General features: G+C 45.9%; 2 protein-coding genes across 4 annotated transcripts in view; both read right to left on the bottom strand.

Annotated features, from left to right (window-relative positions):
- DHRSX (dehydrogenase/reductase X-linked) overlaps positions 1–11,678 on the bottom strand; it is a 171,662-nt gene extending 159,984 nt beyond the window's left edge. Inside the window, 2 exon segments of the mRNA XM_075736658.1 lie at positions 11,359–11,597; positions 11,599–11,678. Of these exon segments, the coding sequence (XP_075592773.1) occupies positions 11,359–11,597; positions 11,599–11,678 (319 nt within the window).
- On the bottom strand, positions 1,557–11,495 carry ZBED1 (zinc finger BED-type containing 1). Of its 3 annotated transcripts, XM_075736646.1 has the most exons (3): positions 10,627–10,826; positions 4,830–5,063; positions 1,557–3,918 (listed from the first exon to the last, which is right to left on the bottom strand). In XM_075736646.1, exon 3 carries the CDS (start codon positions 3,865–3,867, stop codon positions 1,780–1,782), a length of 2,088 nt encoding a protein of 695 aa, XP_075592761.1. In that variant the 5' UTR covers positions 3,868–3,918; positions 4,830–5,063; positions 10,627–10,826; the 3' UTR covers positions 1,557–1,779. The 3 variants fall into 3 exon arrangements, with proteins under 3 accessions (XP_075592761.1, XP_075592742.1, XP_075592750.1); XM_075736627.1 differs by lacking the exons at positions 4,830–5,063; positions 10,627–10,826 and adding an exon at positions 11,359–11,495; XM_075736635.1 differs by lacking the exon at positions 4,830–5,063.
- Positions 11,679–22,829: the final 11,151 nt, after the last annotated feature.

Genomic DNA, 22,829 nt, shown 5'->3' with positions numbered 1-22,829 from the left:
ATTCTCATTTTTATATGTTCCTTCTGGCTGGGCCCTTTCTACAACCAATGTCCATGCGTACCACCATGATGAAAAAACCCAACCTTCTTCCTCCAGAACTGTAACAGCCAGTCTTCAACAGACCTCTTTCCAGAAAGGCTCTGCTTGACATAGTCCTAGACTAAAGATGGGGTGGGGGGGCAAGACACCAGTAACAAAAATAAAACCCTAAGCAAACCTTGACTATAACCGGACAATGCCAAGAGTCCTCCTCCACACCCCAGGGAAAAATGCTGGCTGCCATCCCACTCCACGCCAAGCATGAACTCCAATCTTATTTATGACTTGCCGTATTTCATAAGAGATGGAGGGGTTTGGATTGGTTTTCTTTCTTTGTTTCTTGTTTGCCAAGTTCTCAAAAGGCTTAAAACACTTAGGTGTAGAGACACAAGGGAGCAATTACAATACACAACAACTAATAGGAAATAGTACTCAAACATTAGACTGGACAGGACTAAAGTCCACTCTAGGAACTGAATCCGAAAGAGACAGAAGAAGAAAAAATGATTTTTTTAAGTGCTAACGTAATAAGAAACAATCTTAAAGACTCACTAAATGCACATGGGGAAATGGAGGGGTCCCCTTCTTTTAAATATATTTACATAATATTAAAGCTTTTTATTTCGCTTTTCTCACCAACAAAATTTTCTACCTACCCTGGGCAAAGTCCCTGTTTAAATTAAGAGGTTAAGGATTTTATAACATAGACAGACTGTGAGACCCACCGCCCATACAGGCCTCCTTGCCCTCTCCTTCTCTCCCTTCCTCCGCTGCCGAGGGGCCCGATGCTTTGCCTGCTTCGCACCGTGCAGCATCAGCCATGACATCAGCACAAAGTGAAGGTGACACAACGCTGCCCTGACCCCGCGCACTTCTGTACCACTTTGTAAAAGCACAAGAGACTACAATCAGGGCTTGCTTAGACACACACACACACAAAAAAAAAAAAAAAAGGTTTTGCCATTTAGCTGCTGCAGTTAAATGGTAAAACTGGACTAATGTGGACACAGCAACACCAGTTTAGAAGTGTTTATACCATTTACACCACACTGGAAAGGAACATAACTTATCTGAGTCTAAGTGCATCCACACTACAGCCTACACCAGCACAGTATCAGTTCAAATAATAATACATCAGTCCCCTAATTGACAGAATTATACCAGGTGAACTTTTCTAGCATAGATCAAGCCTAAGACATGAGGTAGTGAAAAAGAAAATCAGGCTCAAGATCTTTTTCCATTCCATAGCATCGATATACTCTAAAAATATTCACCGCTCAGATTTATGGATTTTAAAAATTACATTTTAAAATCCAGAATTTAAAGCTAACATCCTGAGTCACACAGGATTTACAAATGGAGGCATAAATCTCAAAAACACCCTTTCTCAGGGTCCTAATTCAGGAAAATATCTTTTATGATAGAAAGCACATAAGCATGTGTTTGTCTCCCACTGAAGCAAGTGCAAAGGAAACACATGGCTAAGTGCTTTCTGAAATCTGGGCCACAGTCAGAAATCACGCTCTTTGTAGAATTTATTTCCTCATTCATTTCAGTGCTGTTTAATCACAAGTCATTCATGTTTTAAGACAGTGGGAAAAACATAGACAATGGAAGCTAAATCAAGTTTGTTACAACTGTTCAATATTTACAGCATTCATAGCATAAAACAGAAGTATTTTTGGTAACTTAAGACAAATACCTTTTTTCTTTGTTATTAAATGTACCGCAGCAGTGCTGTTAAACAAACCCACTGTCTCGGATATTAAAGAAATTGTTGTTTACATTTACCGAGTCATTTAAATTAAAAATCTGTTCCTGTTCCAAACCCCACTCTCCTTCGTCTTCGTCCTCCGGTTCTGCCTCGGACCCATTCCGACTGTTTTCGTACAAAAATATCTGCTCATCCACATGAGCTGGGGCTAACCGGTTTCTCTTTGCACTTACAACATTAGCAGAAGAACCGAAAAGGCGTTCAGGGAAGACCCTTGTGGCCAAAATACACCAGTATTTTTGAAGAACCTTTGGTAAAACTGGGAACAGCGCTAGTCTGTCAGACCACCACTTCAGCGGGTCTTCGTTCAAACCGAGGACCTTTTGTGACTTGAAGTTGCTCAACTCCTCAACGATCTGAGCGTGCCATTCCTCTTGGTCTTCCACACCTCCCGTCTGGCAAAAGATCTCTGCAAGCATGTTGTTGATGACACTGGTAGGAGGAGGAGTAGAGGAGATGATGATTTTTTTCACAGGGGGTTCTTCTGAAACAGTGAAGAATTTCTCTTCAGTCCTAAAAGTATTTTCTTTTACTTTCTCCAGCAGGCTTTTTGCTTCTTCTACCACTCTGTTTTCAACCTGCTGCCGCTCAAAGGCTGAAAGAAAAGGCAGTTTTTTGTAGCGGGGATCCAAGAAAGTTGCAACGTTGAGAAACATGTCTATCTCAGGCGTGTGCTGGTAGGTGGTTGACAACTCTTTAGCAATCACCTCCTTTGCCATGCTGATTTCTTTCAAATCGTTCTCTTTGATGTTCAGGGTAGTATTCAGAAGCATGTGGAGAAGTGGCTTCACCATACTTATCGTCGGGTACTTTGAAGCAGACATCATCTCTGCAACCTGCTTGAAAGGCTGCAGCAGCTCCACCAGCCCTTCGATTGTATTCCACTCACTGGCTTCCAGCATGAGGTGGTGGTTGTTGCTGTCCTCTACGAGAACAGCCGCAATGACAAACTGCTGTTCCTTGAGGCGCTGCAGCATAGCGAGCGTGCTTCCCCACCAGGAAACACGGTCGCTTACCAGCATGCAGTGGAGAATATTCTGCTGCTTCTGCTTCTCGCTCAGCATGTACATCGCGACCGTAGACTGCTGAAAATACTCCACCAGTTTTCGGCACCTGGCAAGAAGGCTGCAGAGTTTAGGGAGCTGAAAAGCTTGTTGTATGCCTGCGTTAAAAGTGTGCCCCAAACAAGGCATCTGTACGGGAATATCTAGGAGAGAGCAAGCTTTCACAATGTCTTTACTGTAATCTGTTGTAGCACCAAAGACTTTTGTATTGATCCCCCACTCAATGAATGTTTCATAAAGAACTCGCGTAATAGTCTCTGCAGTATTATCCTCCGGTACTTCAAACGTTTTTAAACACCGCGAGTTCACCGCCAGGCAGTTGGCAGGACTGCTGCTGAGAAAGTGAACCGCCACGGTTACGTACGACCTGTTCTGGTTTTCGCTCCTCCACATGTCCGTGGATATGCCACACCACAGAACCTCTGTGAGCTCCTTCAGCACAATTTCTCTAATAGCATTGTACTTTTCGGGAATAGCTTTTGTACAGAAGTACTTCCGGCTCGGAAGTTCATACCTGGGGTCTGCTGTTCTCAAGAGGGCCTTGAAGGTGGGTTCATCAACGATAGAGGCCGGATACATTCCCTCACAAATTAAGCTGATGACTGCAGATGTCAGTTCCTGATGCTTTTTGTTTTCATAGTTCTGGTAGGTCTTCATGATGAGGCTATCTTGAACAACCTGCTGCGATGACTCTGGCTTGATTTTTGAAAACGCGGTGGCAAAGGCTTCCCTCATTTGCTCAGTGTTACTTTTCACAAATTCACAGAATTCGTCGGGGTGATTTTTCTCAAGGTGGTAGGAAAGGTTGGACGTGTTTCCTGAATAGGCGATCTGTGCCATGCAAATACGGCAGTAGATCTTCTTCCACTGTAATATGCATCCTTCTGCATTGGTATCAAACCCAAAGTACTTCCACACTTTACTCTTTGCTCTCGGGTGAGCCACTAACTTTAGGTCTGATGGGGAACCTTCTAAACTTTTATTCTCCATTGCTTCTTGGCCACCGTCCCACCTTTTGATCCTTCACTCATTAATGAGTACCTGATAAAGGCAGTAAGATAAAGATACAATGAGAAAGCACAAGTTTGACCACACTTAACCATGTGAAATCAGCATTTCTGCAAACGTATCAAGAAACCTACCTTACTAATTACATTTGCAAATTTAAAGATGAGATTTGCAGGAAGTGTGACCTACAAGAAGCCCATCAAAATGTCAAAAATTATAAAGGGTTTTAATATATCACCTTCTGCTGCAAAACTGAGCTAGAAGACCTGTGTAAATCTTGTTTCTGGAATTACATAATTCTGGGTAGAGACAGCGTAACCACCACCACAGAGCTGATACATTACTGTCACACAAACAGGTCATCTGCTATAGCATTTTCCTGCCTCTAAAGTTATAGTTAGGGCTAGACCAACATCCTCTTGCCTAAGAGCTACTGAACTTCACTGTTAACATTTATTTCAATTGAAATCTGATACTGACGGAGCAAAGGTTTTATTGTTTGTTTATTTTGAAAGAAGCTTTGTTAGCTCAATCTAACTGTTCCAGCATTTGCTTTTAAAAAAAAAAAATAATAAAAAAATCTGTGATGCAAATTATGGCATTAATCTGCTCCTCTGAAATGTAAAGATGTTTTCTGACTAAAATAAAAGGAAAAGGAGTATTAACCTACATGCAGATCAACAATACATGTCTGACACCTTTCCTGTCCTTCTCTTTCTGAAATCAAAGCCATCTCCTGAACTACTAGTTCACAATCGTGGTTCCTGGAATAACAGTGCCTTATAATTACAGGAAAAGCAGACAGGGAAGTACTAATAAATGTTATTATCCACAGCAGCTGGAAAATAATTTTGCTGTATTTTCTTCAAAAGGCTACAGAAGTCAGGAGGGGGTGACACTCTAAAGATGAGCGTGGCGATAAGGCAAGACTTGGCAATCTATACCTCAGTATCTGCACAGGAAAACGCTTCTTGTGCAAACAGTCACATGCAAGTACTACTTGAGGCCCACGGCATCTCTGTGCACAGTGCTGGCACCCGCCGGAGCTGATTTCGCTACACCAAAAAGCCAAGCCACAGCACGGCCTGACTGCACGCTGGCGCTTCTCCATTTCTTCCACACCACTAGCCGAGCCACCGTGACAGCAAGAAGCCCTTCAACCAGGGGCCTGGCCAGAACTGGGAAGGAGAAGGAAGCCATCAGCTAAACACGGATACAACCTCCTTCACAAAAATCCAGGGGAAGAGAGCAGGAGAGAAACATCAGGAGCATCCCCACAGCCAGCCTGAAAGCAACGGCATTGCTCCTTCTCTGCTTGTCAGGAGCTGCACCTGTGCCCAAGCCCAGAAATCTCCGGGCGGTAAGACTGGCTGGTTGCGGGGAGGAAGAAACAATCTGACTTTTTCATATCGCTGCAAGGGAATATAAAAAAAAAAAAAAAAAAAGTATGTGTGCAAGCTTCTCCTGAGTGCTTTCTGCTGTTGATGAACAGTCCCGAGAAAACATATTTTCTCTCTGAACTATAGCTGGTATTTTGCAGCACTTTCTGAATTCTTGAATGAAAAAACAAAGACAGGTTTACCAAGACTAAACATATTTATTTAAACACAGCTGTTGGTTTAGAAGCAAAATGAGAGATGAAGGGCAAGCATTTTACTGGAACTGTTCTGAAGATTTACTTCTAGGTGTAGACCTTTTTTTTTTTCCCCTGAGGGGGGCAGCGTGCTGACTACTAGCATGCCCTCTACTGTGATTCAGTGCCTTTTCAGGTGCCAGGATAAACTATTGATTCAACATGGTAATGCTGCCTAATTCCAAAGACGTGCATATCAACAGCACCAAGGTATGCAATCCCACAAAAACTGATGATTTTGAAAGACAAAGTGGTGTAACGTATAATGATGTAACCCTGCCACTGCATCAGACTGTGCATTGACAAGATATGTCGTATCAGTATGGATTGTTATTGCTTTTAGATCCTGTCATTCCAATCCATGATACAGTGTCTCAAGGAAGTATAGAGGCTCCTGGTATTTCATTAAATCTTATAGTTTCCTTTGCAGTTACGTGACAGTTCCTGAAAGCAAGAAGGAAGGCACCGTAATAAAAGAGTTGATGCGTCTTAAATATTAAAAATTAGTATGACACACCTTGGATCATAAAAAGTTCATCACAGCAGACTGATAAAATACAAGTTATTTTAGAGCAAGGGTGCATTACAGACTCACCCCGCCCTTCATTCTTATGCATGTTACAGCTTTGCCGTCGTTTTGAGATGGATCTGGCACTTGGCGATAGTGGCACAGAGTAGCGTTGCCACAGTTAAGAATACACCAGCATAACACAGCCTTTATTATAATGCTGTAAACCACATTTCAGCTGTCATAATAGCTCGAATATAAACTGCTAATCATCCCTGCCTTTCCTCAAGTGTTACACGGCGTAACTGGCACTATGAAGAAAAAAAAAAAAAAATCCCAAAACCCCCCACCTCTCATTTTTCTGTAAGAGGAGGTAACTTTTTCCCCTTTCAGTGAAACAGTGTTCATAGTCTAGGCTTGGCAAAAACTAGAGCAGCTTCAACCCTTAGCCAAACTGAAGACACCAGCACCTTGCAGAATTACATCCATTGGGAATGAAGCACCTCATTGCCTTTGGGAAGTGCCACAGCTTGTTACAACGGCAGCTGATGGAAGAAATGCTCTCTTTTATGATTAAAAAAAAAAAAAACCCAAAAAAAACCCAAACTAGTGCCACTTTGGTTTGCTGAAAACCCTTCCACAGACAGAAGCCTTTGGGCTACAAACATGCCTCTTCCTTTCTCCCTTGAATTCCCACCCACACTGAAACAGAGCACATCTTTGGAGAAGCTGCTGTTTTCCTTGCCTCCCCCACGCAGCTGGCCACCACCACCAGCCGGTACCGGGGCTGAGGCTTTAAAGAGCCTGCAGACAGGATCCTCTGCTGCCCTCGCAGCAGACTCCACTGCCACAGGAGAGAAGGAAGGGCTCGGGTCCTGGCCCTAGCACTGCATCCACGCTCTCCCTGCAGCGGGCTGCGCTGCCTCCGCACACCTCTCAGACCCTTCTCACTCCTAACACAAACCCACGACTCCCCCCCTCCAGGGCAGGGCTTGGGCCAAAATACTGAACCACCAGCGACCAGGTGCGTTGGGGAGGGCAGCGGTGATACCCTTGCACCAGGCAGGGCTCATTTTCCCCAGTGGTGAAGGAAATAGGTTCAAAACCCGTACAAGAGTCACTTGGATTGTGAAACCCAGCACAGGGATGTGAGGAAATGTGGGGTGTGCAGCCACCCTGCAACCTTAGCTCTGCCCCCTTGTGCACGCACAGCGATGGCACCCTCTCTAATTACATGGTAAGTATCGTTGTCGTACAACCCTTGCCTCATTCAGCACAGGGGCATCCAGAAAACGTGTGTTTCCTCACTTCTGAAACTACCTAAATAACTCTCTCAGGTGTGGGGCGGGGGGGGAGAGGGTAACTGTTAGATGCAACTTTATTTTTGCCTGCCATCAATCTTTCCTACCTGGTCATTTCTCTCCCCGCCTCTGGATGTTTTACAATCTAGAGCTCGTAGAGCTTTGAGCAGGAAGCGCTCGGTCTATCATTATGCTTTACTCATATAAAGTAAAAGACCTCAATACATGAATTGAAATTAAGAAATGCATGTTCCTTAAATTAGTATTTCATGATTAATTGTAAAGAAACTCGGTACAAAATATGATACTGCATAACTAGAAATTGGTGCAAATTAAAAACACATATGAAATTTCAATCACTTTTAATAAGAACAGGAGGCAGCTTTAAGGTCTTCTGAACTTCAGCCACATTACCACCTTCTTCAGAGCCAGTTTTCTACACATCGCAGGTACCAAATTTAACTACAAAAGCTTCAAAACTACAAAACATTCAGCATTTAGTCTTCCCCTGCTAAATTGCAATGAAATAAGTACAGTAGAAGAGAAAATGCAGGAGGAAGATGTCAAATAAATTCACTGACAAGCTTTTAAAACACCAGGAGGAGATGATGATGATGATTATATGAACCATTTTTGTTATCAGTAGGATGACTTTCAGTGACCACATTTCTAGTGCTAATATCCTGGTGTCACAATTAATATCAGTTCATCTTTTTATGAATCCACTGATTAGATTTTTGTTTTTAAAGAGCTGTTTATATCAAGATCTTTAGTCACACAGGGCTTTTTTTTTTTTTCTCGAATTAAGATTAACCACTGTAAAAAAACCCTCATCCAAGCAGTAATTTCTAATGAAACTATTAATTGTTTAGACCACTGAACACTAACACAGTTTACATATCGGCAGTTATACCGTTTCTGCAATCAGTACTTGGAAAAATGTTTTAACGTAAATTAAACATAAATTCCCCTTTACGTCTGCACGCTGATTTTTAGTTAGTGAAGCAATCACTGACTGCACCCCGTTGATCCTCCCAGCTCTGTATTTCCCTTCCCTGAGCTTCAAGATCAGAATTTCAGACCAGCTTCCCCACTTTGTAGAGGAGGGGGGCGAGGAGGCTCACTTCAACAGCAAATATTACTATCTTTTGAGTTCGCAACTCAAAACAATTACCAAGTTTTTGCACTGAATCTAGATTTCAGAGCTCAAATTGCCCTCTTTCCCCAAAAAATCTGTCTTGAATCCCATCTAGAAAAATTAGATGAACCCCAGTAGGATGTGACAGAAAGATGGTCACTTTTAAAAGCCATGCAAAAGCACACGTGCCAAGAGCATGCAACTCTGACTAAGTTAGCGTAAAGAAAAATGAAACTAATTTGGTTTACTTTGGATTGAAATCCTGAAGGCTTCTTCCTGGTAAGTGCAAGAAAGCAAACTTCTCTTGGAAAATTCGGAGGCAGAAGGGCTACACTGACACCAGACCCCTTCGCTCACCCACAGAGCTCAAGGACGAGCCACCCAGGCATCCCTCTGTTTTAAATCTTCAATGGGAGAGCTGCACCGCTGCCACGTGAAGAGTGGGAACTCTGACAGGGTACTGGGGCCAAGGAGACCGGATTGGAGACAGGGCTGACTCCGCCACCCTGCCCTGCCCTTCCCAGCCCCGCTTCCCCCCTCCAGGCTCTCCCCAGGAAGGCAACAAAACGCCTGTACTTGTGAGAGTTACGGACACCCCCTCGAAAAAGATATAGACAATTTTAAACATACGCACCTTTCTAGATTACTGTCTGGAAAAGTTACTTGGTGTTTTCTCACAGTAAGCGTACTTTACTGATCCAAGCTTTAATTAAGCATGTTCTAACCGACACTCACTTTTTGTTGCACTGCAGTCGCTATTATTATTAGTTATTATGGAAACAAGGTTATTCTGGGTAAAAAACGTTCCCATTGACAAGCTGATTCACTTTTTTTAAGCAATGGCTGGACACAGCGAGTCGAAGCAAGGCAGCAGGTAACTGCCAAGAGGCAACTGCGCACAAACAACTATCTGAGGAGGAAACTACTTGTACTTGGAAGAAACTACCCCGAGTTAGGGCTGAAAGAAAACTTTCCACATCTGTCAGATCTGCCCTGGTCCTACTCAGGCAGCTGACATTTCCCAGGTTGGATCTTCACTGCCTTCCTCCGGCACTTCCAAATTCAACATCTTATTTTTTTTTTAATAGCAGCTAAGAACGGACTGCAACAAAACACTCAGGTCACATTTTCGTCATGCTGTTTCTCTGTGGTTCGAAAAAAGATTTGGAAAGTGTTACACACCCTAGGCACAATACCCAGTTTTAGTCTGCCAAGAAAAACTAATGCTAGAAAAATGCTCAGATGACTTCAAACTGTACGCACATGTGCCCTTTTTGTCACCAGGGTTCTCTTGTTTGTTTGGGGGGTGTATCTCTGTCTTTTGAGAATGAGAAAGGAGAATCACAGCCTATCACAGAAGTATCAAGAATGAATAAAAAGTAGACAAAATGCTACCCAAGGAAGCCACGTGTGATGAAATGCACAAATATGATCTTACTGTGTGGTGTACTTGTCCCATCTCCTCCCCAGTGCTTCAGATACTCTCGAAAATAATTTCCTCATCTGCCTCATCTCCTTACCAAAACACTGTGCCCTATCAATATTTTTTTTTTAACGTTCCTCTGGTTAAAACTACTGGCAGAGCCACAAAGGCTCACTTGCTGCTAAGCAGACAAAGCTAAAGGCACTGACTTGCATGCAGTTGTACGCTCAGCTCTGATGACACCCTACGCGTCCATCCGGACTCGTAGTTTGCTGAAAGTTCATAAATTCAGAAGCATTTTAAAATCTTCAAGAGTAATGTGAGGAAAGAGGAAATTCAGATCTTTGTTTTCTGGCAAACTCAAAGTTTCCTCTAGTCAGTGTTAAACAGGCTACTGACCCAAATCAGAAAAATGTGAAAGCATAACTCTCCAAGAAATAACTAATCTGAACTCCTTGGAGAAAACTACAAGTGTCATTCACTTGTCAGCTTAAAGGCTGTCAGCGAGTGACAGCCGGTATCAAAGACCAAGTTTTTAGAGCGGAGGTACGTTCCCCTCCCGCAGCGGCCGGGGCAGGGAGGCTCCGGCCGGCTGTCCCAGCCGCCCCGGCGGGCGGAGGCGTGGGGGCAGCGGCCGGCCGGGGGGCAGCGGCCGGCCGGGGCCGGTGGCACGGCGGGCGGCGGCGGCAGGAGCCCAGCGGGAGGTTGCCCGCCGCTACCCGCCTTCCAAGCACCTACCTGGGCTGAGGGACGCTGCGCCCGCGCGGCTCTGAGCCGAGGTCTGAGGCGAAACCGTCAGAAAGCAAAAAAAAAGAGGAAGAGAAGAAGCGGGGACCCCCGGCCCGAGGAGCCCCCACGCCGCCTCCCGAGGCCGCAGTCAGGCCGGCGTGCAGCCAGGCGCCCGTCCCGGGCCCGGCCCCCGCCCCGCCCCGCGTCCGGGGCGGCCGCGGCCCGGGGGCCGGACGGGGCGGTAAGGGCCGGGACCCGCCGCCCCCGGCGGCAGCGAGGGCGGGGCCCGGCGCAGCGGGGGCGGGGAGGGCGCCCCGCCAGCCGCGGCACCCCCCGGGCCGCTGCCCTCGGGCGACGCAGTGGGCCCGGCCCGGCCCGCGGCGGGGTGCGGGGGGGAAGCCCAGTGGCGGCGGCCGGGCACGGGTCACCGCGGTGTCTCAGCCCCTGCCCCGCTGCGGGGGTAAGCGGCGCGGCCCGGGCGACCCGCCACTGCGGCCAAGGTCGCGGCTGTCCTGCCCTGCCCTGCCCTGGCCGGGCCGCCCTCCCACCCCGGCTGGGCCGCGAGGTCTCGGCCCCATGTTCCCCAGGGCACCGGCGCTGCTGCACCTCCCCGGGGCGGGTGGGGGGAGGCGCGCCAAACTTTCCCCCTCTCGGCGGCGGGGGCTACCGCCCCCCGGCCCGGAGCCTCCCCCGGCCCGCAGGCGCCCCGCCCCGCCCCGCGGCCCCGGCTGCGGTGCTCACCTGGGGCCGGGGGGCAGCGCAGGCGGAGGCGGCGGCGCAGCTGGTGCAGGATAACGAGGAGGCCGATGCAGTACACCCGGAGCAAGGGCACCAGCGCAGACAATAGCGACATGGCCGCCTCCCGCCCCGCGGCGGCTAGCTCGGGGCGAGGCGGGGAAGGAGCTCGGCGGTCGGCCGGCCTGTGCGCGGCACGGTGGCCCTCCGCTGCCGCCGGGCCGGGGGGGGCGCGGGGCGGCGCAGCCCCCACCCAGCGGAAGGGAAAGCGCCGCCGCTGTCACAGCAGCGCCCGAGCGCGCCGCGGCTCCCGCCCTTCTGGGCATGTGCGGCGGGGGAAGGGCCGCGCCGCGGCCGGCGCGGGGAGGGAAGGGGGGGCGGCGGGCGGACCGGCAGCCACGGGGCGGCGGCTCGGCCCCTGCCGGGGCGCCCGGGGAGCTGGGGAGGGGGCGGGAGTGGGGGGAGGCGAGGGGAGCGGCGCTCCGCGGCGGCGTGACTCAGCAGCGAGAGGCGGCGGTGGCGGGAGGGGTAGGCGGTGTGACAGGCCGCCCGGTGAGGCCGCCGGGTTTTGGGTGCAGTGACTCTGCCTGCCGGGTCTGTCACAGCCGCAAGCAGTCAGAAGCGCCTAGGCGGGGGTGAGGCACCCGGCTCTGCCTCAGAATCCCGTGGCCGAAAGCGCTCCGTGAGTCGTCTCACGGTTTCCCTTCTCTCTGGCACAGATGAGGGGCCGCGGCGGAACCCACGGGCGCGATCTCGTCACCTCGGGCATCCGTCACGCTGTCTCCTCTCGTGGTCAGGCTCTGGCAGTCGCAGATGCCGATTTGTCCAAATGCAGCTTTACGTACAAAGCCTTCTTATGTCAGGCGCCGAAATTTTACACCAGCCTCATGAACGCATTCTCTACAGCGATAATATAGTGTATCGCATGGTTTACCTCGAAAGTTTTTTGTTTGGCAGTTTTAAGTCGTCAGCGTGATTTTTAAGATGCCGAGCACTTGGGACAGAAGAGCGCGTCCAGCCTACCAGTTCTGGTAGATGGCTGGTTTCGGCTACAGGAAATACAGCGCCGAGCCCTGACGTCGTGGTTTTCATTCACAGAACTGGCGGTGTTTCATAAATGCAAATGAGCCTCAATATTGATACAAACCAAAAAAATATGAACGGTCGTTTCACGAGAGGAGACGTTGACCTATATATTGAATTTCAAATCCTTAGGTAACGTTTTGTCTTTGAGGGTGATGGGGAGTCATGCAAAGTTGTGGAAGTGCATTTGAAATGTAATCTCCTCCTCCCCTTTAAAAAACCAACCAAACATACTTTCTAGAAAAAATACAATTAACTGTACTTTTTCAAAGTCAGATCAGATTGCTTAGCAGAACTGACTTTCTGTCTTCTGTCAGAAATTTGCATAAAGTAAAAGCATAGAGTGTAGTTGCTCCGGGACAAAACCATTTAATTTTATGTATCTCTGGTGAATTATTTTTTTTTATTAACACACAGAATTATGCAAACATAAATAATAAACAGAACATCATGCAGTCACATCAGTGAAGGACTCCTTCTTGAAGTATATTGTTCTCAACCATGCACCCAGTGGTAGGAAGAGCATCACATAAAAAGACTTGAAAGAAGAAACACTGGCGTTTAGTAAAGGTGAATTATTCATTCAACTTATCGCAGTAAAAATCAAATCTTGACTCCTTTATGTTGCTTTTCATCCTTTTCTGAGAACTACAGCATTAATGAAAGCCCTTTGCAACATTACACTGTGAAACTTGCCTGCAGTGTATTTACACGATCTGTACATAACTATACCAGGTTTTCTACTATAATAAAAATCAATCGATGTGCATTCAAGCTATGGAAATAAATACACCTCTGTCTTTTTTTTCAGACAACGCTATCCAAAGAATTAGACTAAGTGGGGAATAACCGATGAGTTAACATCATGGTCTTACTGGTCCCACTGCTTTTTCTGAAGGTGTTAAAATTATTTTCAACCCTCCATGAGTCATGAGTATGAGTTCGCAGAAAGGATGAGGAAAATTTGTTTCAGCACTGTATTAAATTATTTTTTCTAAAGGCTGATGGGACATGAAGTGGAGGAGAGATGAAAATATTAACAAAAGGTCTTTGATTCTTTTTGAATAGTGTCTTATAATACAGCCTAATTTTAACTGATTCTTCCTTTTCCTTGGTTTTCAATAGTCACCATCTTATTGATATTTTGGGTTTTTTCTTGTAATCCTTAACTGTGAAGCCTTGAGTATTCAGGCTGGAATCTTGTCCATCTACTTTAGATACCTCACTGAGATGTTATTACCTCAATGAAATTTTAGGTGTCTGAGCCCTGGAAGGGACAAAAGGAGCAAACTAATGCCTCGGCTTTGCTGTACGGGCAGTGGACAGAGAGAGGCACTTCTGAGGACCTGCAGAAGATGACTGCTTCCTCTGAGGTGCTTAGAGGGCTTCCTTCTTTCCACCGACATTAAGTGAACTTATAGCAGCAGTGGGCAGAGCCAGCCTGTGGTTTGAGCACAGATACCCTCTTGGGAAGTCATCAGAAACACTAGTAACACTCCATCCACACGTGCTCCAGCCTATCTGTCCCTCCTGCAGGACTGGCACTGATGAAGCAGTATGTGATCACACTGCTTCCACCCACATTTTGCATAAAGATGCATAAAGCCGTAAGAAAGGAAGTGGGTGATGTTTCTAGACTCTAATTAAGCCCTGAGCTCAAACTTCCCAGCAGAATGGCATAATCAGCAACCATCAGGTAGCGTGGATGGTAGATGTTGCAGCTGAGAGCCAGTGCAGCCGGGAATACGTGAGGCACGGGGCCACATCAGAGCAGACAAAAGCGAACCCAAGATTTAGCAGTTCAGATGCTCTCTGGCACAGAGTGGAGTGTTATGAGGTTATAGCCTATTTTTCTTCTTTGTTCCATGACAAGCCCCCATAAAAAACATTTTTCTACATATGTGAGTTTGCTCCCCTTGATTTTCCTCCTCTTGAGATGAGAAATGGAGCCAACAGCTACTTGTATCCCCCACATAGTGGTTCAAGTTCAGTAGGAGAGGTGGATGTTTTTTGTCTAAGCATGGCGTGATAGTTGGGGCAGTCTCGTATGATGTCAATGGTGTCACATCGATCCCTCTCAAACGGCAAAGTGTACACTTCCAGTCCTGTGCTTAGCTCGAGACGTGCTCTCTGCGTTTTGCACGTATGTCGACGCTGATGGCCCACGCCAGAAGAAGCGAGACACAATTCTGACTGCTGCTAATTTTTCAGGCTTTTGAAAGGGATTTAAATGCCTGTCTTCCTAAGCTGGATTGCAGTGGGACTTGAGGCAAGACATAAGTGCCTATCTTCCCAAAACAGTATCTCCTTAACATGTGTGGGTGAATAAAGTTAAATGCCCCAGGAGCTTTCAGATTCAGTAGGGAGGTGCTTACAAGATTAGGCAGTGCTGGGAAACAGTCGGTTGGGATTGCATCTGGAATTCATGTGGGGTTTTGAGCACCTGCAGACAATTTTGACAGGCTACAAATACTTTCTCCCCCCCCCATGCAAAAAAAAAGTGTCATTTTAGGTACCTCCAAACTAGGCATCATCTTTCCTAATACTGGGCACTTGAGCATAGCAGGACCATACGGAGCAGTAAGCTCTTAGGCACCCTACATAGTAGCTTGGGAAGGGTTGGTTACCTGGAAGGGGAAAAAAACTTTGCCAACGGGAGAGATGTCTGGAAGCTACGCAGTAGGAAGTCCCGGGGACTGAGAGCAGCCTCTTCTGCTGTGGGCAATGAGTTAATGGGACACATTTATTTTTCTTTAGTAACGCCGGGGGAGACAGTAGATGGGTGTAGGATTGACCTTCTGCGTAACAGAACCAGTGCTACAGCATTTGCTCATGAAGGGAGATGGCTTTTGATCCCTCTCAGTCTTTTTCAGATATTTCACTTCTCAAGAAAATAGTCTCATTCAGAAAAACTGACCCTTTGCCAGTGTGGCTATAGTCATAAGGATGTGAAGCCCAGGAACACAGTAAAGAAAAGAAATGTGAGGTTTTCTGGCCTAGCACTTAAGTTCATGGGAACAAGGGGACAGAGTTGCAGTCCATATTCCCTGAAGAGCTGTGGTGGGGTGACCCTGGCTGGACATCGGGTGCCCACAAAAGCCGCTCTATCACTCCCCTCCTTCATTAGACAGGGGAGGGAAAATGTAATGAAAGGCTCAAGATAAGGACAGGGAGAGATCACTCACCAGTTACTGTCAGGGGCAAAACAGACATGACTTGGGGAAAATTAGTTTAATTTTTTACCAATTAAATCAGAGTAGGATAATGAAAAATAAAACCAAATCTTAAAACACCTCCCCCCACCCCTCCCATCTTCCCGGGCTCAACTTCACTCCCAGCTTCTCTCCCTCCTCCCCCCAGCAGCACAGGGGGACGGGGAATGGGGGTTACGGTCAGTTCATCACACGTTGTTTCTGCCGCTTCTTCCTCCTCAGGGGGAGGACTCCTCACACTCTGCCCCTGCTCCAGCGTGGGGTCCCTCTCACAGGAGACAGTCCTCTATGAACTTCTCCAACGTGAGTCCTTCCTGGGGGCTGCAGTTCTTCACGAACTCCTCCAGCGTGGGTCTCTCTCACGGGGTGCAGACCTTCAGGAGCAAACTGCTCCAGCGTGGGTCCCCCACGGGGTCACAAGTCCTGTCAGCAAACCTGCTCTGGCGTGGGCTCCTCTCTCCACAGGGCCACAGGTCCTGCCAGGAGCTTGCTCCAGCGCGGGCTTCCCACGGGGTCACAGCCTCCTTCAGGTGCCTCCACCTGCTCTGGCGTGGGGTCCTCCACGGGCTGCAGGTGGAATCTCTACACCCCCTCATCCTTCCTCCATGGGCTGCAGGGGGACAGCCTGCCTCACCATGGTCTTCACCAGGGGCTGCAGGGGGATCTCTGCTCCGGCGCCTGGAGCACCTCCTGCCCCTCCTTCTGCACTGACCTTGGTGTCTGCAGTTTCTTACATCTTCTCACTCCTCTCTCTGGCTGCAAAAGCTCTCTCCAACTGTTTTTTTCCTTCTTAAATATGTTATCACAGAGGTGCTGATGGGCTCGGCCTTGGCCAGCGGCGGGTCCGTCTTGGAGCCGGCTGGCATTGGCTCTGTCAGACACAGGGGAAGCTTCTGGCAGCTTCTCACAGAAGCCACCCCTGTAGCCCCCCCTGCTACCAGAACTTTGCCAAACCCAATATAAGAGCCTAAACTTTTTAGACTAGAGAATAACAGGACAAAATATGGACTAATAAGTGCAAATAGAGTCCTGGAATAGGGACAGTTTCTCTTCAACCAAATGCTCAAACCATTCAGGCATTATGCAAGAAGCACAGAGTGCTTATTACTACTGCTCAGGTTTTTTAAAGTGACTGCCCCTGCTGTGACTACTGTATTTGTCCAGCTGAGTATTCAGTGAATGTCGCAGTCTCAGGAGGTACCTGGTCTGGAAAGCCTGGAGCATGAGTAGTTGGGTTTGCATCCCCCCCAGTACCCCTACGCCATATCAGGTAAGACTTGAGCATCTCCCCCTTGCAGTTCACTCAAGACTCAGAGATGCAAGAGTCAAAAGAAGGCATGCAGAAAAAAGCAATAACAAAATTAAAAAATAAAATAAGAATAAAAGATCTATATATCCCCAAACACATGTGTTTACATATAAAACTTCTGCAGGAACATAAGTATAAAGCAGGTGAGCTACTAACAAAAATACACAAGCTTTTGTTTAAAACAACTTCTGTCATTAAAAACTACACTTAAAAATAGTAAATCTATTTAGAATTGAGATGGGGTATTCGCAGACTACAAACTGTACGCAACAACTTGACTTGGTGAACTGGTTGAAAGAATAACCATAAATCTGGAAATTCTAGATGTAGCAAGGACCAACCAGCATTATTCCAGCAGCGGGAAATCAGTTCTCAGACAGTTCTGGAACTTTGTTTGAAAATGTCCGTAAGTAGATAAACTGATTGATTAACATACACAAAGTTTCAAAAGCCCTTTGACAAGATCCTGTGAACAAAGGATGCTAAGCAATCGGGGGATAAGATCCAGCTTATTTACAAAACAGAAGAAAAGAAACAAAAACCTACGCTAAAATGAGAGGGAAACAACGACTGACTTTCATTGGGAAATCAGAGCAAAATAACAGCAGGGTCTCAAGTTTCCATACCACATCCAGCCCTGGCTAATATACTGCTTAATGTCTTGGATGGGGTAAGGGAAAAGCTGTTGCAGCAAAATGGCACAGTGTTATTTCTATTAGTCAAGGTGGGAGAGGAGCGGAGGAATTTCAGACAGATTTAAACAGGCAAAGTGGACTGGCAATATTCCAACATTGATAAAATAATGCTATTGGAAAAAAGATTAATTATGCCCACTATAGAAATGCATTTTTTGACAGTTAGTTCATTTGTGTTAAAAAACATCTAGTGTCGATAATTGCTGTGTGGTTATTTCGATGTTTGTATAGTGATGTCTGCAAGCACCTGTGGCATACCCTGTGCAACACTGCCCAACCCATAGCTAAGAGGATTTTGCTGGGGTTCAGCAAACAGCCAAGAAGACAATTATGGTCCAAAGCAAGAGTTTTCCATGACACTAGGTCCTCCATGCATCTCCGACCTCTTCCTTAGCAATATTGTAAGATAAACACATCTTTCATCAGAAACTTGGTTAGCACCGTTCTAATGTGAAGGAAATAAAAAAGCAGAATCACCCTTCATGAACTAGGTATCACGAGTTGATCTGCACCTGTATTTTTGTTGCATCTGCTTGCCAGAATACTTGAGTACCACGTACAACAATATTACGCAAGGGAAGGTTTGTGGGGAGGACACAGCAGACAAGCTTTTAGGCCCACATAGCCCTGCCCGTCCCCTTAGCCAGATGGGGCTATGACAACTGTTAGTATTCAAGGTTCAGTAGATGAGTTCACTGGTCTCATCCATGCCGTCTGCAGGCAATTCCCTGATGACTGCACTTGCTGCCGTCGCAGCTGGCCAGTCGGCCTCGGGAAACAGTGGGACCAAACCCCACGAATATGTGGGAGCCTTGGTTTTGGGCATGCCAGCTGCATTAGGTCCCACATATTACAGATAAGCAGGTGACTCCACACCACAAGCAGGGCATCCTCACACTCGTGACAGATGGGTGGCCAGGTCAAGGAAGCTGGGAGATGCAGTTTGGATGTCAAGATCTTCAGAGCAGTACAGAAATGGCCAAAGGGGCAGAGTGTGCACGCAGAAATGCGTGTGTGGTCGGGGCTGTGGCCAATGTTTGAGACATCTGCTGCTGCCCAAAGAGGGCTATTCTTTCCCATTGTGGACTTTTCATACAGCTTGAAGTGACCTGGCTTTGTGCCCTGCTCTGTCCGTGTGTGCCTCACACCAGTGTGAAGATACTTTTCCTCAGCTATTCCTCTTTTGCCAATTGGCTTCTTGGATTGGAGCTGATACGTGCTGTCTTTAGGACCCACGCTGCTTTTGTACTTAACTGCACAGATTTCCTGGGCTCCTTGGGGGCAGGTCCTGCCCGCAGCGCTCTGCGACTTCAGCATGGGAAGAGCATCTCTTATTTTTGTTGTTGTTGTTAAAGACTGGCTGGGGTGTTACTGCCTGCCTGTCTCTAGGCTGCAGCATACGAGAGAGCAAACGCGGTGATGGGTAAAGAGATGCGAAGAACAAGCTGGAGGGAAGAAGATCAGGCCAAAACACGATGCAAATGCTGAGCAAAGGAAGCCATGCAGATGACAGAAAATGGGAGTTTTGAGACAGGCTAGAGGTGAGTTGGCTTTGGTTTAGCTTTGCTGAAGAATGGTCCAGCTCACTGCTAACCCGGATGATAACATGCAGCGGGAGGGATGAAGATGGGCAATTTTCAGTAACGGTGATGCTGTGTGAGCTGATCTGGTCTGTAGAGTCAGGACATCTGAAAGGAAGCAGAGCTGAACAGCCCCAGGGCAGTAAAACCATCCATCCTGCAACAGGGCTGGGGCTGGGGCCAGTTACACCCCCCCCCCCCCGCCCCAAGCAGAGGTGTGCTCATGGGGCACGCAGGAGGTGGACCAGGGGGATGCACACGGTGACCTGAGCTGGGAGGTGCCTGAGGCCCGGCGTTACCTTTCTGCCTTCTACATTGAATATACTGGGGGATTATTGAGAATCAGAGAGGGTCTGGCAGTTCTTTAAGCCTGCTCTGCACTTCTTTTTATCACTTTTCTGGCACAGCTGCTTTGCACTCCTCTTTGTCAGTGGGTCCTGGCTCCTGAATCTCCCTAGATGCTTATTCCTGGGGCAGCTGGTTCCTCTAAACCCTGTCAGTGGTCTCTGCACTGTTACTTCTCCTTGTCCTGGGACAGCAAACGCTCTCTCCCGTTTTTCCCAATTCCATCTCACTTTACTTTCTAATCACCCGGACAAACCTGTCTCTCTATCTGCCTACAATCACTGGATTCCCCATTCCCTTGATCACACCTGCCTGTCAGTTGTCCAAAAAGATTACGTACGCCTTGAATTTTCCACTTCCTTTAATAAATGAATGATTGCAGTGTTATATAACTTGTTTATATTTGGCTTGTGCAGTGATGGTTTGGATTTTGGCTATTCTATAGCATTACATTAATTTACTAAGCACAAAGCAGCTGTGTAAAAAGCCAGCGAGGCCAAGAAATGAACAGACTCAACATTTTATATTTAGAGGGAAAAATTAAACAAAAGAATAAAGAGGTCCTGCTATTCTTGAGGACAAATTCACATGTGACATAGATGAGGTAAGAGGAGACATCTGAAAACCTGTTTCTCATTCCTTGTCCTTGGGTTGATCCAAGTCTTTGTAAACACTGAGCTTTATTTTTTGTTCTTCATCTCATTTTTGTCAAGTACAAGAGCAAATCATAGTGTGATCACTGCCGAATTGCCTTAAGAACAACTGCAGAGAAGATTCAGCCAGGCTCAGACCTTACACTTTCTCCTCTAACACTTGTCTGTGAGGAAGTGTAAGATGTTCCGGAACTGTAGTTTGACCCCCTAGAATACATACACTAGAAATTATCAAACATAATTCATTCTGCTGATAAAAATAATTTAAAGGCTGGAGAAAGCCCAGGGCTCATCCTGACAGTTGTTAAGAATAAGCTTTCAGAATTATCTAAAGATGTCTGATTCTGATTATACATATGACATTAGCCTTCATATTTTTCAAAGGTAATAAACTATTCCCATTATACATAATGTGTTACTTATGATAGTTTAATTTCCAAGTCTATTAAGACAGCAGTTTAATTCAACATCGTCATCACATCCCAGTCTGCTGAGACAGTGCAGAAGGAAAAGATCGGCCATTTTTACAAATCTTTCATTGGAAACTCACAAAGTGGGTATTTCTCAGTATACCGGCTGCCCTGAGAGCCGGGATTGCTTGAGCCTGATAGATAATGTTTGGATTCCCACGAGGCGCAGTGGTTAGAAATGGTGCATTTCAGATTCTGTATTAGTCTTAGGTTTGTATTGTTTTCTGATCTGCTGCTGTTTCAGTAATAGCAGCCATTACATTCAATATTTAATGACAATAAGCCTAACATAAAGGACTCGGCTATCACTGCTTGTATATGTTAGACATATTTTTAGTTTCTGGGTTTGGGGAGGAATTTGTGTGAGAGTATGCTTTTAAGTACCATCATGACATTATAAAATGACATAGGTAGTTCATAGGCATAAGAAGCTTTTAAAACTAAGATTTAAGCCTGTTTTATAACAAGTATTTTTCATATAGCAAAAGGCCTTAATCTAACCCAACCAATAATTCAAGTGAAGAGTTACAATCTTTAAAGCTACTTCTTAAAACTAGGCTGTTCTTTTTCTAGAAACTTGCAAAAGACCATCACCCAGTGATCCACTACACGTCACTCTGTGTGTTAATTGAGAAGTTTAGGATAAACTGGTTTAGCGTCGCAGAACAATCCCAGCTAGAAGATGTTTTTTCTACCCCCCGATTTCACTTCAAAGCAGATTTATCTAAGGTCTAGATTACTAAAGTGAGTTTAGACAACTTCTCATAATAAATCCCAGAATATACATATATGTATTGTAAATGTATATGCACATTTATGCATACAGATAAAATAACATTTTAAAATTTCATTAAGCATGTGGAAGGGGAATTGCATTTCCTGCATCCAGGACTTAATAGGGAAGTGTTTAAAGGGGTTGGTTTATGCTGTTACTTCTTTCCTCAAAAGAGTAGGGATCTTTTGTTCTATATAAATCACATTACAGCATTGTTACCTCTGTGAATAAAAGACTTATATTGGCTTTAACATGTGCTTGTTACACAAAAATTGTAAGTGGAGAGCAAATTTTCCTGGTAACTGCATTCAAATTACAAGCCTTAGCAAACAGAGCGTTATCTATCAGAAGTGTAAACCCAGGAGCCTTTACTACTTACTGTTCCAGATTAAAAAAAAGCAAACAACCAAAACCATACATTACGTACAGGATGAGTGGCTTTACACTCACAATTTCACTGTCTGAGTTTCTAATTGCAAAACAAGGGGGTTTCCTGCAACTTGCATGTTGGGACTTGCGCCCATCTCACTCATGGCCAGCCTGTCTTTTGTTGGGTTTTTGCTTCCCAGTAATGAGATTATTAATAGCCAATTCACTATGTTTAAATATTTTTTTTTCAAGGAGGAGTCAAGGTAAAAACTAAATTCTGCATCTGGCTTTCCTTGTTTTTTGTTTGTCACAATATCAATCATGCCCTTGTTTTGCATTGCCTTGCAACCAACTGTTTACAATAAGCCATCAATAGCAATCAAGGATCTGATTCTATCTCTCTTGCTGTTGTTGATTAAATAGGGAGAGTACAAACTGAAAGAGAACTTGACTGCTTAATCAAAATACAGTTTATTTACACAAAAGGGCATAAATTTGCCCATAGTCAGGCCCAAAGAAATGGCTTTTTTTCAAATGCAGGTTTAGTTTTCCCTCTAATTATTAGCTGTTCCTGCTTTAATCAAAAAGTTCATTTAAATCATGATGTTATGAAAGAAAATTTTACTCAGCTTCAGAAATGCACATGGCTGAACGTGTGATCTGTAGTTCAGGGACAGGATCAAACACCGAACGGCCGCATTGGATGAGATAGAAGATAAGCACAGATTGGTACATGTCCGTTAAAATGACCAGGACCAGATATCTCAGAGGGAGCCTTAAAATCTTATCAGCAGACAACCTCCTACATGGTAATCTCCATTTTCTTTCTCATCTCCACCTTTTATACCGACATTTAGTAATGGTTGTTAGACTAAAATTCTGAAGATTTCAAATCCTTTTTTTTTTGTCCTGCCACCATTAACTGTCTCTTTAGATATATTTGATATCTAAATGACTCTCCAAATTATTTTTGAATTTTATAAGTC

This window comes from Balearica regulorum, chromosome 1 (assembly GCF_011004875.1).
Source record: "Balearica regulorum gibbericeps isolate bBalReg1 chromosome 1, bBalReg1.pri, whole genome shotgun sequence".
Classification (NCBI taxonomy): domain Eukaryota; kingdom Metazoa; phylum Chordata; class Aves; order Gruiformes; family Gruidae; genus Balearica; species Balearica regulorum.
The sequence above is the reverse complement of the archived record's forward strand: the minus strand, read 5'-3'. Positions and strand labels throughout refer to the sequence as shown.